The sequence below is a fragment of the Embiotoca jacksoni genome, unplaced genomic scaffold (assembly GCF_022577435.1).
Source record: "Embiotoca jacksoni isolate LCO1_2020_lvr unplaced genomic scaffold, fEmbJac1.0.p SCAF_32, whole genome shotgun sequence".
NCBI classification, from domain to species: Eukaryota; Metazoa; Chordata; class Actinopteri; family Embiotocidae; genus Embiotoca; species Embiotoca jacksoni.
Window position 1 is genome coordinate 3,012,621 of NW_027185384.1, and position 18,307 is coordinate 3,030,927.

Sequence of the window (18,307 nt, forward strand, 5' to 3'; positions counted from 1 at the left end):
AAAAACAGCATGGCACCATCTTGTGGCTGTAATCTGCTACTTTATCCTCCGCAAACCAGATATGAAACCACTACGGAAAAATTTAAATAATGAGAAAGAAACCAATCATTTTGAAGTAAAACTGTGTTGTGATCAATAATGCAGTATGCAGTGTATATTGAAGTCTATGCACAATAACAAGGCTTCATTTGTACTGATATTTAATATTTAGACATGGGGCAACAGCCATTTTTACAGCACATTTTGCATAATTTATCAATACCTCCTGTATACAATCACAAAACCATGACAGTAGATTTTTTTTTCTGTTTACTTACAAGTGAAAAACCAGACAGGTTTAACAAGCATAATCTTTGTACAGTCAGCATACATCATCAATAATTATAAGTTCTCTTCATAATTTCCCCCCCCCCTCTATAACATTTTGTTCTATATCGTTCTCTACCTCACTCTTATTTTTTCTTTAATAATTTCTGGAGACAAAAATAGTATGAACCACCAACGAAACATGCAACATCCAGTGTGAGCACATTTAAATTCTCCTGCAACTACTTGAGTTGATAAGATAGACTTCTGTGTTAGACTCTGGTAAACCTTTAGTGTTTGGTGTTAAAGGGTCGGGTAAATCTGGGTCTCTATAGTCAGACAGAAGCTCCTCTCTCAGTCTATCCGCTGTACAGTGATCAAGAGAAAAACAACTTCCTGTTGTTCCTCCAATATGATCACACACCTTTTTTTGTTGTCTGTTAAAAGACCTATTGCTCCCAAACCCCAGTATAAAAAAACCGATGTATTTACAAGGTTGGAAATAGAGAGATGGCGTCTGCGTGTGTGTGTGTGTGTGTGTGTGTGTGTGTGTGTGTGTGTGTGTGTGTCTGTGTGTGAGCGTGTTTAATTCATTGTGTGTTACGAGAGATTTGATATTCTTAGACAGACAACACTTAAAAAGAAGAGATATGCATTAGAGCCAATGACATGCATGGACTTGGTATGAAGATGCTACACACACAAGCACGCACAAAATTAAGAAAAACAAACTAAAGAAACACACACTGACCTAAAAACTACTATTGTTTCAGGTATAAAGTCCATTGATTACAATGATGTCCTTTTTTTTTTTTTTTGGTAATTTCTTATACACATACTCAAAAATAAAACTATTCAAAGGGAAGTGCATAAAAAAAATGGGAGTCATTTGAATAGGAATGTTCTTTTTTTTTCTTGATTCATAGCTACGTGGATTGACATTTTTATGTGTGTGTGTTCGTGCACAAGGGCAAAAAAGTTGGTTCTCTGAGTTTCAGGCCCTCTAAATGTTGTAAACAAGCACTACATTGTGTATAAAAACAAAACGTTTTTTTCCCTGTACACCTGATATGTACCATAAACAAATATAATACAACATATGAAATAGTCTCACAGGCAATAAATAAAGATTCATACAGTGATACAAAAAAAAAAAATCACACGTTAAATAATCAAAAAAATGATATTAAAGCAGTAACCATTTTGTGGAGGACATGAAAACACAGAAGTGCAAAATAAAAATCTAGACGTTTCCCACAAGGTGTCACATTTCTGGCAATCAAGATGCAGTTACTACCTTCACACCATAGATGTTGCATAGAAATCACTCAGATATTAAATGTAGTTTCACTGCAAAGTTGGACTGAAAATGTTGAATGAACCAGCTTGGACTGTCTCTTGACCCCCGTAAAGCACACGAGGAGCTTTTGCTCGGGACGTAACACAACAAACGGTTGACGATTCAAAGTGGAAATGGGAACATCAAGACAAAAAACATCAACATGCTACAGCGATAGCAGTGTCGTATCGTCGGATGGTCATAGCGCTTTTTTCACGGGGAGATTCTGGCACGTTTATCTGTTTGTTCGCTACAACATCTCCTGATGTTGTCTTTTGCTTGATTTGACCTCTCTACTTCCTCACCTTGAAACCTCTATTTTTTAGCAGAATAACGACAATGTCAGTTTTACATTCTAAGCAGAAAAAGCGCAAAATACCACGAAAGCGTGCGTTGTTGAGTCGACTGCCCTGACGAACTAAAAGCTGATATAAGACTCGCGGATCTCACAAAGAAAAAACAGGAAGTTCTTAAATCTCATATGGTAAACATCTCACATTCTAAAGGGGCGTCATGGATAAATAAAAACTTCTATGACGCAATCATCAAGACTCGATTGTCTGTGATAAAGATATCTATATATCTATTTATATATATTAGAATTAATGTCCAGCTATGACACTTCACTATATACAAAGTGAACCTTAGAGGTCTTTTTTTTGTGCAGAACATGTGGCACTGCAAGTAGATAGACTCATGCGCACAATATATAGTGTCCAATTTGATATATATATTGATACTGATTCTTTATTGAACAATAATCATTTGATAAAACTCAGATGAAAAGGGTGGGGAACAAGCTGTTTTTGTTAATTAATCCAAAAACATGCTTGCTGCTATTTTTTTTTCTCTTGAACTGGAATGCTATAGGCAGTGTGTTATAAAATATACGACCTTCCCAGGATAGATTTTTAAAGTACTTAAATAATTGAGGAGAAGATAAATGATAGAACTCTACGCTAATATCATAATACAAAAATAAATAAGAGGTCTCTGTGGCAGAGTCTTCAATATTTCATTCCCAAAATGCTTTGTAAATCAATAAAATTCTGCAGAAACAATGAGGAGCGCCCATTTGAAGAATCTTCGATGGATAAAACATCTATATAAATGAATAAATGAGGATCTACAAAGTGTGTCCATTCCCTGTATCTATTAGAATTAAAGTTTCTCTCCTGTGTGAATGGCTGTGTGCAAAGTTATCGAAAACAATTGTGTATGTTTGTGTGTTAGAAGTATGTAATACCTGGTTGATTCCGCGCTTGACCTCTGACCTCAGCACCTGTGCTCTCCTCAGCCTCCAGCTACACCACTGTACACTATACGTCTTGTAAACATGAGTTCATTTCCTGTAAACACTTCCTGCAAACTTCCCGCGTTACATAAATCATCAGCAGAACATCTTCCAAAAACTCAAAGCTATCCGAGCCCTGAAACAAGGACTGAAGAAAGAGATACTCTGCGCCCCCCGAACCCAAACCACCCTTTTCCCTCGATCCCCACCCCACCCCACCCCCGCCCCTCTCGCAGACGAGTGGATCAGTGGTACAGATGTTGAACTTAATCATCCCCAGATGTCAGAACCCTCTTGCCTCCTCTTTTTTTCTTTTCTTAGATTTTGTCTCCACCTATGAGTGGATCTGAGTGGTGCTGGCGAGCAGCTTGTGCCAGCTCACCACTCGCTTGCGCAGGTCGACTTTGTCCAGCCACACGTAGGCCTCCCCGATGAGGGTCTTCTTCACAAACTTTCCCCCATTGGACACCAGGAACAGCTGGTGTGGATAAAAAAGAAGGCAGAAATTCATACGATTTAAAAGTATTTGTAGGAAAGTTAAGAAGATATTAGTGCATACTTAAAGGAACAGTTTTACTATTGAGGCTTGCCGTTTCCCCATTTCTGTCTTTATGCTGAGCTTCTACCTTCATATTCACATACACGACTGGTATTACTCTTTATTTAACTTTTGGCAGGAAAGTAAATAACAATATTCAAATATCAATGTTTTCTGTACAGATTGTCTACATTCTTACAATATTTAACTATCATCTTTTATGTGTAAGTATGCAAATTTATCATTACCTGTATTGAGTGTCCGGTAGGGTTCATACAGAAGCGGAAGGTCTCGTTAAAGGATGGCTCGCGGTCGTGACGACACACTCTGGTCTTCTTTTTGATGATCCTTTTTTGTGTGGCAATATTCACCACGTAGAGCTTCACATAAAGATCTGCGGACACAGTCACGCATCCATATAAATCTGTTGTCATACTGCTATTTAATTTGTTGAAGTGTGATTTTGGCACAGTGCAGAGGGAAAGTCTTGGTGCAGCCCTTCTGGAAGACCCTTTCCTTCTCTATCCAATAGTGTTAGGTTTCATTTATTTGTGTAAAAGACAGCTTAGTTTCATGCTGTTTCTCTTTTGTCTTCTCTGTGTTTTCTGCTGTGTTAATAAAAACATGCTCTTTTTCAGTTTTGTGACCGTAATTTAAGAAGTATGCCCACTTTTTTCCAGCCAATAAATCAACATTTCATTTCACCAATTTACCTAAAAAAAAAAAAAAGTAAATGCCTACATTAGGCAATGCACAGTTTTCAATCATGGTTTTTACATACATATGTTGTTCTGATTTATGACATATATCCTTATCTAATTTGCAATTGTGTCTCTATAGTAAAAAAACAACTGCACTGAAAACTATACTTTTGTATAAACAACATTTTTGGTTTACCTACAAATTTTTGGTTTGGTTTTGCCGAGAAGAAACACCAAAGATCCAACCGCCCTGACTCTGCAGAAAGCCGCAGATGCTCATAGCCGTCACAATGATAAAGTGTCAACATTATGAGTCACTGAGGCAACTTCTGTACTGCAGAACAGCTCCACATATATTGTCAATGGAAATAAAGCTCTGTGTGCAGGTTCCATCTGGAAGCAAATGCAAATCAAACAAATGGCAGGCAGCTTGGGTATTAGGATGTAAATATTACGAGACGAGGCGAGGTGGGCAGCAATCTGTGTTTCAACCAGGGAGAAAAGACACCGGAGACATGTCTGTCCACTGTTCATAAAGTCAGATTAACATACAATCTGTCTAAATCATGATTTATACAGCCATCTTCAACTGTAAAATAGCAATAAATAGTAGCCTACTATCATCAGGGCTTCACATTTTTCAAAGCACAAACTTAGCTTTTAATGAATTTGAAATATTTTAACTGTAGTACGGAATAAAATTGTTAAAGTAAGTCTTTACTGTCTACAACTTTAGTTCTGAGTCCACACTCATTAAATGCCCACACTGTGTTTTGTAAGAGGCCTACGTGTTCATCAGTGAGCTACTCCTGCCTTAAGGGTGTTTTTAGCGTGCGCATACACTATATATATTATTGGAAAGGTAAACGCTCTACTGGGAAATGTGGGCTTGGAAACACTATGACAACAGCAGTTGTTCTGCATCTATAAAAAACTGGCAAACTCTTAACAGCATGTCAGATGCAGAACAAGTGTTTGTGTGGGCTTCCCAGCTGTCAAATGTAACAAATGATATGTATCATGGAAAATCTCTGTAAAAATCAGCTTTTATCTCTTTGAAAATTATAAAAGCATGAGTAATGACAATAGATCAGAGGGGGATAAATTACCAGTGATAACCTGCATATTTTGTCACAACAGCATGTGCAGTGGGTGAATTTATATCCATGTCAGTTTGCACATGTTCAGTCACGTGTGTAGATCAGGTACTTATCATTACCAGGCAGGTGGTCTGGAGTCTTGAACTTGTAGGTGATGTTGCGACACTGTAGAATCTCAAGGACTAGATGCTCCCCTTCCGTCTTCATCTCCTTCTTCAGAGCGATCTTTATCTCCCCCATTATCTGGGTCTTACCTACATGTACACATAAATCATGTCGACTATAAACTACGCTTGGCTTTGAGGTCGATTATGAAACAATATCTGCGGTTTAATCCCAGCAACTGTTCTCTCTCTTCCTCTTTGAAATGTGGCACCTGCTCTCAGTGTCTGCCCTCTAGTGGACGATAGGTGTACTAACATGATGAGTAATATCAAACATGGCCTGCAAGTAATCACATTTATTTGTTTAACTAGGATGAAGGCAAGTTATGATGGCCTCTCGTTACCTTGGCAACTGAATGGAAATGACAGTTGTGAAAGCTGGGTCAACAAGACCCTGGCAAATGATAACTGTAACCGGTGTGTGTGTGTGTGTGTGTGTGTGTGTGTGTGTGTGTGTGTGTGTGTGTGTGTGTGTGTGTGTGTGTGTGTGTGTGTGCGTGTGTGTGTACTTGTATTACTCATGTTGAGCAGGAATAAATCTGTTTAGACAGTCACATTGAGGGGGAAAAAAAACCCATCACGTAAATGTATAAGATTTTAGTATGACGACCTGGTTTATAAGGCCGAGTGGGATTAGGTTGAGGTTAAGATTAGGATGAGTCTCCAGTAAATTAATGTAAATCAATGTGATGTCCTCTGAAGTGTTGGAAACATGACTGTGCGTGTCTGTGTGTCACCTAGAGAGAAACACACTGATGAAAAAAAGGACTTGGAGCAGATGATGAAAAGATGAAAGAAAGAGGGTGAATAGGTACAAATATGTGTATTAAGCTCCAGTCTCACACTTTGTTGTAGATTTGAGTGAGATATCAAACAACAAGATTTTGTAGCTTTACGTATCATCTTTGCACCTTTAAAATGTGTCATAATACAACGAGGAATGAGAAAAAATAGCAAAGACAGACTGATGGAAATCACCTGTAAATATGTTTATGGACATTAATGACGCACACCAAATCATCCGTGAAGTACACATTCAAAGAGACTAGTTGTTAAAGATGAAAATGGGAACATATTTAGTAAATAAAGGTATTAGTTGAGCAGTAAATTAATTTCGACAATTGCTACAACTGTGAATTTAAGAGTACTTGTTAGCAGTCAGTTTGAAGCTTCTTTATGCTGATATTTAAAATTGATTTTAGCAACTCAACTTTGATTAATGCCAAAAACGGTGTGTTAAATATTGTATTTTATGTTCACTAACCGTCAGTGTCACCGAGTCCCATCGATGATTTCATCACATCTGTGCCATTTGGGATCTTTCCACTGAAGATAGAGGGGGAAAAAAATCCTAAAGATTATTTACCTACACAACACAATATGTACAGTATATCCTCTAAATTCAGTGGGAGCACTGAGAGCAGTGGTGGTAGCAGTTAAACATCACAACCATATTCAGAATGTGAAACTGGATTTAGATGAATAAACTGGATAAGCCGACTTACAACCGGGGCACCTGGAAGATGGCACTGTCCACCTCGTTCATCTCGCCCTCTTCGTCCAACAGGCTGTAGGCGCTGCCGCTCAGGCCGCTGTCCAGAGAGGCCGCCGTGACCGGGGCATCATTGGATCTGTAGCTCGACCGAGCTGTGCAGAGACACGACCACACCCGTCATGACAAAGAGAAAGGAAGAAAAATTGCACCTCGGCCGGGTCCAAGAATGTAAAAAAAAAAACTAGGGTAGGATATTAGTTCATATCTGCAGCAACTGAAATCCATCATAATCAACTTTTAATGCCTCAAATAATTTTTGCCACAGTCAGAAGTGAGGCTTATTTAAAGCACAAAAGACTGGACTGTTATGAATAGCACACAAACACTGAGGACTAGCAGGAAGCATATGGACAAACAGTGACAGAGAGTCTTTCTCTCGACAAAGACAGGACATTAATAAGTCAGTAGACAGACAAATAATCCAGAGAAGTATCACATATATATGTTTATGCAGACTAAACAAGAGGCACGGAGACCCTACTGACATTGTTAGTCATCTGTATGAAATATTCATATTGTTCTAACATCTCAAGTTTTCTTAGTTTAATAAAGTGAAAATACATAAATATACTGTAGCTTCATATCTGGAGGACTTTACAGGATGTTTATGACTGTGACCTGTTCACATGCAATATATTTTAGATCGGTTTAAATGTTTCAGATTTCAACAGTCTGCTGTCAGGCAGTGTGATCGAGTATGAATGATGTCAGATGCGTGGATGCGGTGCAGAACAGGATCCATGCCGACACGTTTGTCTCTCCGGCCAACTCAACACAACATCGCCAAGTTCACTAATAACAGTTCAATGACGCAACGGGAGAGTCATGACGCAGCAGATGAATCATGAACCTCCATGAATCATAGTTTGGAGACACTGACTTCCTGGTATTAGTGAACTGTGTCGGTGGCCGTTAAGAAAAGCGCGTCTCGCTGCATGAATCTCTGGTGATGTGGCTGAGTGCAACTTTTTTCTCTCTCTGTCCTCCTGTCTCTTTGATAAGCTTGTAAGACTCCCCTCTTTCTTTCTGCAGGTGTGCGTTAGTAGTATCGCATCCTCTCTTTCTCTCACTCTCTCTTTCTCTCCTCGCTCCATCTGTGCTGCAGTCACACGATAGAGAGGAGACTCTTGCGCAAACTCTCACCTCCGATGCTCTGCGGCCTCTCTTCAGACACGGCTTTCCTGAGGGTCAGGTGTCTGCCGTCTGCTCTGCTCCCTTTGGCCGACACAAGCGATGGCAGGGCAGGCAGCCAATCGGACTGGGCTCTCTGAATGGTGAGCACGCCCACTACGCTGTGTCTCTGGTGCCTCAGTGAGAGGCGGCCTCTTTGGGCTGGACGTGTTTGTTTTTTCACAGGTCAGAAGTCAGGGGGAGGGGGGGGGGGTCAACGCCAGGGAACAAAGGTCATGGGGGACGAATTTCAAGATGGAAGGAGGGAGGAGCAAGATGGAAATTCAGAGAGCGGTTTATCTTCACCATGGCAACCAGCTTGACTGTCAATCACATGCAGCCACAGTATGCAGTGCACATTCGCCCCTCCCGCATATCACTAGAGGGTGAGGGGGTGCGGGGGGTGCAGCATCTACTGAGGTGCATTGTGGATCCGGTAGTTGTTCAAACAAAAACAAAAACAAAAATAAAAATAAAAATAAAAATAAAAATAAAAATAAAAATAAAAATAAAAATTAAATTAAATTAAATAAAGGGGGGGGGGGGGTGGCGGACTGCATGCACAGCCATCTCAGTGGAGAAGCTTCAGAAAAGCTGGTCGTTGTTTGTCAAAGAAAAAAAAGGAAATAATAAAGAACAATAAAATAATAAAAAATACCAAAAGAGGTTGATGATATCTCAGGGAGGGGAGAGGGACTGCAACTTTCTTCTGTTTTTAAAAGTTGGATCAATCAATCCAAAATATTTAACTGCTCGCTTCAGCAGACGCATCAGAAACATTTTCCTGATGAACGATGCTTCATTAACTGACCTTTTTGTAGCTACAAAGCTCATAATTTGCCCATCTTGTCATTTGAGGAAGCTTGATTTCTCACTGTGCTCTGACATTAATTGATAGATGAATACATTCCTTAGAGTATTTTCTGACACTTTTGTTTTTCCTTTTTTATTTTTACCTCGTTTCCTCACTGTCATACTTCTACTCATCCTAAGTAATGCTCATTTATTTAAACTACAATTTTAAAAAAAATTAATAAATTAACTTCAATCCAGGTAAAAGTAATTAATTCTGTTTGACGCCACATTAAAATTTATTAATGGAATACAATTTATTGCCTCTTTTATATTTTTAATGGTTAAACGATGTTAAATAGTTAGCATTTGCCTTTTAGAAGCAACGATTACGCCTCTTTGGGTTAACTGAAAGAAGGTCACACTTAGTGCTACTGTACAGGTGAGGTGCTGCCTCGAGACACTTGTGAATACATACAGAAGAGAAGCGATGAAAGGTTGACACACTGTGAGTACAACGGGGAAGAGGACCAGAGGGTGTGTAGGGGTGAAGGAAACCAAGAGTAGAAGAAGGAAATTAAAGGAACAGAAAGGAAATCAACTGAACAGAGGGTGGAACAGATGAGTGCGAGGAGGCCATGCTGCATGGGCTTGTTATTTGCGTCTTGGTTTACTTGGTTGGAGGCGTTGTGGTGGCTGTTGCTGCTGCTGTGACTGCTGTTGGGCATCGCCCGTTGCTATGGCAGCGCCACCGCTGCTTCCATTGCTGCTGTCCTGATGGTGTTGCCGTGCAGCGCTTTTGCTGGAGCGTGAAGCGACGTGCGAGCGAGAGTGTTGGCTGTGTCCGTGGCTGTGGCTTTGGCTCTGGCCCTCGGACGGGGAAGGCTTCGATGTGCCAGGGCTACTGTGAGATTTCTCGATAGTGGGCACCTGCGTGTCTAAAACAACCAGATTCACCAAATTACCAAAAAAAGCTATCTTTTACTTTAGTTAACTTAGAGGCTGTTACCTATTGTGTTGCTAGTGAGTTGCTGGATAGTGAGATACTGCAATCTAGCCAGCGTGGTAACTGCCTTTTCAAGTCTATGATCTTCTAGTATCCTCATTAAATTTGTTACTTTGACGTTATTTTTGTAAATTAGGGAAGTATTCAAAGCCTTCCACGGCCATGTTACCCTCTGTGTTAGGTGAAAGATAGAGGGAAGCTAAGGCTAGGCGTCTGAGCTGGGTGGCATCATGGTAACCGAGAAAACAGACCACGAGAAAGCAAAAAGCATGAAGCCGAAGCTAAAATGGATGCAAAAATGAGTAGAGAAAGGTGCTGGGAATACAGGTGATAGGAGTGCAAAGAGAGAAACAGGTGGACAGTGAGATAGCAGTGACAGGAAGGGAGGAAAAAAAGAGAAGACAGATGGAAAAAATAGAAGAAGAAGGAGAAGAGAGCACAGAGAGCAGGGAAGCAGCAGAGTGCAGAGGGTTGTTAGGGGATGATGATGATGATGATGACTAAATCAAGCAGGTGAGGGGAATTCATCGTGTCCTACCCTTGGCTGGATCCGGAAAGATCCCGTGGCTCCGGCTCTTGATGACGGATGATTTGGGGGAATCCTGATTATCATGCAAAGAGCCGGTGGTTTTAGGGGACGAGTGCTGCGACGAAGGTTTCGAGGAACCGTGCCGTCCCTGGCCTGAGTGGGGGCGTCTGTGATGCTCCCCCTCGCTCTGCTCCTTCAGGGGCAGCCACCGAGGGATGTTGTCCAGCTGGGTGGTGTTGGACAGGTCGATAAGGACCTGGGAACCAACAGAGTAGTTTAACAAACGGCCACAAAACAATATAGATTCTCCTTCGTGACTAAAACCAAAAGGGATTACCTCTCCTAAGAAATCATTGGAGGAGCACTTGTCGTAGTCCCACACGCTCACCTCCAGAGTCTTCTTCCTCAGCTGGAACGCACACACAGCCAAAGAGTCATTCAATTTTTTTTATTTTTTTTATAGTAGCCTACCGTATGTTGGCTGAGAGCACAATATTTTTCAAACATTCAGACAGATTAAAAAACAAACAAACAAAAAAGACAGGAGGAGATGACAAATTTGCTGTGATTGATATGAGCCCAGTGAATCTAAAATGGGATCTAAAATGATATAATCCTTTCCCGGAGGCATATCCATCTGCTCTGCTGAAAACCAACGGGCGACATGACAGTTAGCATGCCACATAGCACACTATACACATTATTTTGACAGGTTATTTAAGCATAGACTTTAAATTACACTACCAAACACTTTAGATGTAATTTGACACAGGGTTCAGGCTGCCTCATGCTCTGTGGGTCAGCTGTCTTTGTCTGGGAATCATAAAAGTCCATGTACAACCAATGTACAAAATATAAACGTAGGCCTGCTCTGGGCACTAGCTGCAACGTTAGAGGATGGCCAAAGTCATTACAATTTATCTGCCAAGGACATTGAATATCTGTAACAAAATTGATTTGGCACTCCACTGTGTGCTTGTCAAGATATTTCACTGTAAGCGACGTATTTTAACCTCATGGTAGTGCAGAAGGAAACAGTCTGTGGGTCACTAAAATCTGTAGGACCCGTCCCGTGGCACTCATGAATGTATTAGTTTCATAGCGATCCCTCCCATAGTTGTTGAGATGTTTCCATCTGAATCAAAGAGGTGACCCCACCAACAATAAAAGATCAATATTGCTATCGCTAGAGCCGCGCCACACATATATAAAAGCTGTATTATGTTGTATGTGTGCCAAGATGCCTCAGGCCACACAGCCGGAGTGTTCTTGTGTTTCGAGTGTTCTCGGACCACACACAGTACCTGCTCCAGGTGGATGTTTTTGTAGATGACAGTCTGGTTCCACTCAGGATTCAGACTCTTGCCTGCATGTTTGGACTTCCTCTTGTTTTCCGCACTGGGGGAAAGAAACACATCACAACAATATACAGTCGGTCAACATGCATGTAGATGCCGTGCAGGTTAGTGGACCAGCACACTGAAGTGAGCACGAGATATCGGAGCGTAGGGCACAATGTGACAGCAGAGAGGGAAGAGAATGAATGCGATGCACATTGTTTGGATGGTAACAATGTATGGCGCCTGCGTGCACGGACGGCAGGGTGCGATGTCTGGGTGACGCTGCAAAAAAGTCCATTTTGAGATCCATCAAGTCATTAATAAAAAAAGTATGCCAATAAGAAGATTGCCAATAATTGAATTGGGTATATCTTTACAAATATTCTGCTTCAGTTTGCATAAGAAACAGAATTCAGACTGCCGTGACTGATTATTTAATCTGTTTTGAGGAAAACTATTTTCCATGACGACAGACTCACTGTCATGTAATGAATGACTTGTTAAGATGGATGTTTTTTGCAGTGGGTAGGGTTTGATTTAAGATTGTAGGATATGAGTAAGTCTGTAAGAGTTAGTTTGGAAAAGACAAGAACAATCTACTCTACATTGGAAAACAATGGCATGAATCAGGACTGCAGAGCAAAAATAATAGGAGTGTGTACTGGATGTGGTGGGGCACTGAGGGTACAGTACGATGTTGGGGCACAACATTACTGAGGGATTTTAATCACAAAAACAGGGACAAACTAAAGGGTGTCGGGTTCAATGTTAAGGGGTTTCAAATTACAATGGTTAGGAACAAAAACAGACCATATACCAGGAGAAGACAACAGTTAGCCGGGAAAACAGCACAGTTTTTATGCGTTAAGTTAGAGAGAACTGAAGATATTAATATTTAGGGAATTGTCTCTTTCATAACACAATGCAAAGACACTCCTACAGTTGAAGGGAACATCATGACAATATGGGGTTCTCAGGGAAAATGCATAATAGTTCCAGGGTTAAGGGAGTTAGTGGGACTGAACTAGTTGACTTTTATCAGTAAACTTCCAGTCAGTTCGAAAACAACCTGTCCGTTTAGTTACCGTGACCAAACGGACAACCAACTTTCAACCAAAACAGAACCAAAGTGGGCAAGTCACATACCTGGCATTCTGGACAACCATGACCTGACTGAGAGGGTCCAGCATGCATTAAATATAGAGAACAACATACAAAAACAATAGTCAGAGGGAGGGTGGGGGTGTCAGTGAGTGTCTATGGACAGAGCATGTATGGGAAGGGGAGACTGATTGTCCATCGCTTTTATTCTGTGATTTATCATTGTGTGTTTAGAAAAGGGACAAGAGAAAGGAACTGGTGTGCTGCAGCGGTGGATTTAAATTGTGAGGAGTGCGTCATGAATTGCACATATGTGTGCTGACAGGGCTTTCAGGTGATGCAGAGCCTCCTTTGGCAACCGTAGTGGAGATCTGCCATTCAAAGCCACAAAAGCTATGTTCCAAATGGCGTACTTGTGTACTAACACTCACTATTTTGAGAGCATAAGTGCATTAACACGTTCAAGTACATAAACACTTGAAAGTACCCGGAAAAATGATCGTGAAACGCTGGACATTTCCCCCCCTAAACGGTCGCCATCTTGGCTACGTAGAGGAAGGAGCGGGACCACCAACGTAAAAAAACATTCAAATTAAGGCGTCTGAGGAAGCTGCAGATGTTCTTGAACACCGCACAAAAGGGTTTTCTTTTTCACTACTGCTGCTGGACAGAAGCCATCAGTGTGTTTAATGAGTGTGTTAAACAGAGGGCACGAAAACACGTTCATTTCTGGGTAAAATAATTAAAACTGCAGATATTTTGGCAGGTGATGCATTCACATGCTGAGGTTATTTCCAGTCAGTGCAGGACGGCAGTGTGCAGTTTGAGACAACACTAACCTGTCAAAATTCCTGCACTGCAAAGGTAAGAGTCCTGACATGTAAGAGCACTATTTTGTTGGCGTACTACGGGAAGGATGTCATTTGGAACACAGCAAAAATCGAACTTAATTTGTGTCTGTAAAGTTTGTTGGCTGGAAAATCAGCATTTATTTACCATGTAATACTGTATGTCTCTTAGTAAGTTGAATTTTTTAAATGTGAAAAAGCATTTGCAGTGCTCTGTTTTTCCACACAAAAAAACAATCCAAATTTGGACCCAAATAACTACTGAAACTTTGCACTTTCAGTTCAACACGGAAACATTCTTCTGCAGATATACATGTTAAATTCTTTGCAAACACGTTAAAGTATACTACATTTGCCAAATCACTTGAATATTTTCTTCTTTCCTGGTTGCTGTGTATTAAGCCATTGTTTTCAACCACTGCAGGACCTCCATGCGGTTGCCAGGAGATGTGTGATGCAACTGAAAAGCCTCTGCATGGATTGCAGTTGGTGCTGATAGTTGTGAGAGTCCATATATATGCACAAATAGCATATACACGAGTATGTGCACACATGCGCTTAAGTGTGCATGTTTCCATAACCATTTTCAGTGAGGTGGCTGTCCGGGCTTGTGGCTGCCGTGTCTCTTTAGCATAGCCCCGGTCGCACCTATCGCTCGCAGCGGTGTTTGCATCTGCGCATGTCTCCAAAAAAAAAAAAAAAAGCCCACAGCCGTATATTATTGCATTTATCTGAAATGATCCCTGGAAAAAAAAAAAAAGGAAAAAAACCTCTCTCTCGAGGCACCTTATCTCATACAGACGAGAAGGTGGGAGAGTCAATTGCATTACAGTGCAATCACAGTGAGAAGGGATCCCTGGACTTAAGAGCGAGTGTGGATCATATTACAAGTAAATATGAGACCTATTGATTTTGACTGCACTCGCACCTACAGCGGAGCACCCATCGACAGGGGCCACACAAGTACACTATCAACCTCGTATTATTAACATAATGTTTATTATGTTATTGCCTCATTCAGCAGTGATACGGGGCTGATGAGTCCCGTAACAAGGAGTTCAAACTGAGCACATACTTTATAGAACCTAACATTTCTTGGACCTGTTGTGTAGTAGTGTATACTGTAGGTGCTATGGAATTGATATCAAAGAAAGATCATGTGCTGCACATTGAAAGATGTCATGGTAAGCCAAAATCAATTGTAAATCGATTTTAAAATGAATGGAAATTAGATTTGAGCGTACAAGATCTTTTCCTTCTTCAAATCTGGCAGAAAAAGGTAGTACATGATTTAAACAGTCACGACTTACACACGTCTTTAAATAAACACAATTTGCATGATTGCATTAAATACAATTTCTCTCATTTTATATCATGACTCCTAAGCTAACATTGTTCCTGCTCTGATTTAACTCGAGGTGTGATCACAGTTTACACACTACTGACTCACCCTCTCCCCGGCAGGAGATACACCTTAACGAACGGATCGGAGTAGCCATTGTTGTCCTGTGGGGCGAGGTTCCTGGCCTGCAGGACGTGAACGATCAGGTTGCCGAGCTGCTTGTCATAGTGGATTTGAAGCTGCAAAAAAAGAAACACACTTAATCATAATGGATTCAAATGGATTTAGGGAAACAAACAGTAAAATAATAGTTTAAGAAAATGCAGAATTCAATTTGTTTTTTCATGCATTTATTCAATTTATTCAACACTAACAGGGACAACGTTCATCTAATCATATTCTGTATTCTTACATCTAAAATGATTACATTTACAGAGATACAGAGTTCATGGTTTTGTGTCTCAGACCTGTATCTCTCCAGAGATGGGATGGGACTGGGTCTTCGCTCCCTCTGAAGTCTGTTAGAAATGAGAGCAACATATTTAAATATTGCATAAATCTGTAGGTGGATAGTTTGTGTTTCCTGGTGGGTGTTCATACTGTACACCACGTACTCTGCTGTGCTGTACTTTATGCAGTGCTTGAGGCTACACTGGGTAACTGGGTTATGAATACATTTAGTTCTTGAAAATGTAAAGCTCATTGGGAGAAGCAAGGTCTCCCTTTACCCTCTAATCTTTTATTAAACATAATCTGAAAGGTAAAGCATTTCAATATTGTGATCTTAGTGGTGCTAACACTTCAGGGATAAACAGCCATTTGTGACCAAATCTTTCCTCTTTTAACAGGTGATGCCGTGAAACCTCAACTCAACAATTCGAAGCGAGACACGTCTAACAACCCCCACCCGTGGACTCGCCTTGCTGCTGTGGCGTTTCTTGCTGACAGAGGGGGATCCTGGCTGACCAGGGCTGGAGGTTGCACAGGTGGTGGTGGGCAGGCCGGAGGAAGAGGTGGACGTGGGAGCCTGCTGCTGGGACACTTTCTGCAGCTCAGCCGCCAGCTGCTTGGGATCAACACCTGGAGACCTGGGGGGTCTGTCCCCTGGAAGGTTGACCCACACAGCCATGAGGTACAGCTCATTAGTCATACCATGTACGATGAAAAAAAAAAATGTTAGCTTCTCATTCTCAAAGGAAAGTTCAATAAGCATGTTTGACATTTTCCAGCAATGCACACATCTAGAAATTGAAACCAGCAATGTTTTGGTCACCAATCTTCAAAACTTTTAGGCCACATTCAACTTGAAAAAGAAGAGACAACAGAAACTATGAATAGAAACCTTTCAAGAAATATTAAGTCACCACCGTTTGAAAAGAATCTAATGTTTCCAGGATGGTTCTATGTGATGCAGATAGAGAGAGGAAACAGGCGAGTAATGCATGCCTGAGCTTAAGAACAAAGAGAATGGTAGATAAAAAACTGACAGAAGAAAACTTACAAGAGACTAATGTTCAAAATACTGAGGAGGCACGGGTGTTGGTCAAGAAGAATCAGTAGAATCAGCATGTTGGGGCTGGAATGATAAATATACTGCGGCTCACCTTTGTGGTGCTCCTGGAAATCCAGGTGCTGCGAACCCTCAGAATCAGCCAGCATGTTGAGATCACTGAAAGATGGGAGAATTTAATTTGATGTAACTCTGAGAAGTAAAATTAAAGAGAGTACACAAGCCGGTAAAGCCAGAACAAACATGAAAAATAATAGGGATAATAATTAACTGGATAAGGACCACCAAAGCCAGCTATCATGACTTACTTTTAAATATTTTAAATGATAAATCAGTCATGACAATGAAGACATAAGAGTGGATGGGGAAATTAGGGCGATGAAGAGGCAGGGAATATGAACAGAGGTCAAAAAGAGAGTTTATAGATACATTCGAGAGATGAGATAAAGAATAAAATGAAATAACAGAATGACAGTGCGTATGGCATGCTAAAAAAAAGAGTGCAGGAGAGAAAGATAGGAAGTGACAAAGGTTATACTCACAGTCTGACACACACTTCTGCCTCATTACACGGCTGTCCGACGAGTCCTTGTACCTCTTCATAGGTTTTCCCCGTCAGAAGAACACCATTCCACTCCAGGACTTGCATTCCTATATACGATTTTCACACGGGCAGACCCAGGAACACATGCAAGAATATTGTATTATGTCGATTCTGTATTTTCCCATACTCAGCACAAACATTTCACTTCAAACCAAAAAATAAAATCACAGCCTTGTGAATGATGTAGCTCTTTGAATGATAAAAGGGATCAATCCGTTCATTTTGGACCGTGAAAACAAGCTTTGATTCCTGCTCGGCCGTCACGGGCATCAAACTGCAAGCCAGAACTGGAGAAATAAATGCCTGTGGCAGCCCAAACAGCAGCTGTGTGACAGAGCTGATCATGGAGCACTCAGGCACAAGCAGGGTGAACTCAAACATTGCCTCATGTTATTTCATTTATTAAACTTGAATTTGCAGGTCAGCATTTCAAACATGATGCATTGTGTAAAGAACACAAAATGTAATCAAATGCAATTTTCTCCAATATACTTGAGAAATGACAAACGTCTCATCGAAAGTCACGTCCATTTATTTAGATTTGTTTCCACTCAGCACAGCAAACCCACTGCATCCTCCAAAACACCCCCTGCACCCAGGTAGGACTTACACAGATTGAAACAGCTCATCAGGAAGGTCCTCTGTTTGCGCCGAGCTGCATGTGTGAGTGACAGGGAAGCTATACTGTACTTTCAAACTGACATTATATAACTGGTTACACTGCATCTTTTGAAAGTTGAATTTCAGCGATGAAACAAGCAGACATTAGTACACACACTCTGTTTTTGTCCCTCTGTGACACTAAGCCTCTACGCTTGTTGAACCTGACAACTTTTTCCCACATTCACACAAGAGAGAGGCGCCGTGTTCCCACTGGCACAACCAAAGTACTCTGCGGCCATTCTGCTCATTGTTGATGACAGGTTATGGGTGTTATCGTGGCTTGGAGTTGTCCTCGCAGCTAACAACACCACAGATGCGTCTTGACTCTTGCACTGAAGCAATCACCAACAGCTTCAGTCTATACTATAGATTTATTTATGTATTAGGAGAAAGTGGACGAGACAA

General features: G+C 41.0%; 1 protein-coding gene across 7 annotated transcripts in view; it reads right to left on the reverse strand.

Annotated features, from left to right (window-relative positions):
- Positions 1 to 183: 183 nt before the first annotated feature.
- pcloa (piccolo presynaptic cytomatrix protein a) overlaps positions 184 to 18,307 on the reverse strand; it is a 56,861-nt gene continuing 38,737 nt past the window's right edge. For 2 of the 7 annotated variants that reach the window (XM_069164714.1, XM_069164712.1), the window contains 15 exons: positions 17,178 to 17,286; positions 16,730 to 16,794; positions 16,045 to 16,229; positions 15,593 to 15,643; positions 15,234 to 15,364; positions 12,981 to 13,007; positions 11,799 to 11,892; positions 10,832 to 10,903; positions 10,504 to 10,750; positions 9,634 to 9,897; positions 6,948 to 7,089; positions 6,707 to 6,768; positions 5,398 to 5,532; positions 3,726 to 3,871; positions 184 to 3,417 (listed from right to left, as the gene is read on the reverse strand). In XM_069164714.1, coding sequence (XP_069020815.1) covers positions 3,274 to 3,417; positions 3,726 to 3,871; positions 5,398 to 5,532; positions 6,707 to 6,768; positions 6,948 to 7,089; positions 9,634 to 9,897; positions 10,504 to 10,750; positions 10,832 to 10,903; positions 11,799 to 11,892; positions 12,981 to 13,007; positions 15,234 to 15,364; positions 15,593 to 15,643; positions 16,045 to 16,229; positions 16,730 to 16,794; positions 17,178 to 17,286 — 1,874 coding nt within the window. In that variant the 3' untranslated portion in view covers positions 184 to 3,273. Of the gene's footprint in view, positions 3,418 to 3,725; positions 3,872 to 5,397; positions 5,533 to 6,706; positions 6,769 to 6,947; positions 7,090 to 8,140; positions 9,898 to 10,503; positions 10,751 to 10,831; positions 10,904 to 11,798; positions 11,893 to 12,980; positions 13,008 to 15,233; positions 15,365 to 15,592; positions 15,644 to 16,044; positions 16,230 to 16,729; positions 16,795 to 17,177; positions 17,287 to 18,307 lie in introns of those variants that run through there. The other 5 variants (XM_069164715.1, XM_069164713.1, XM_069164716.1 and 2 more) reach the window with 5 other exon arrangements.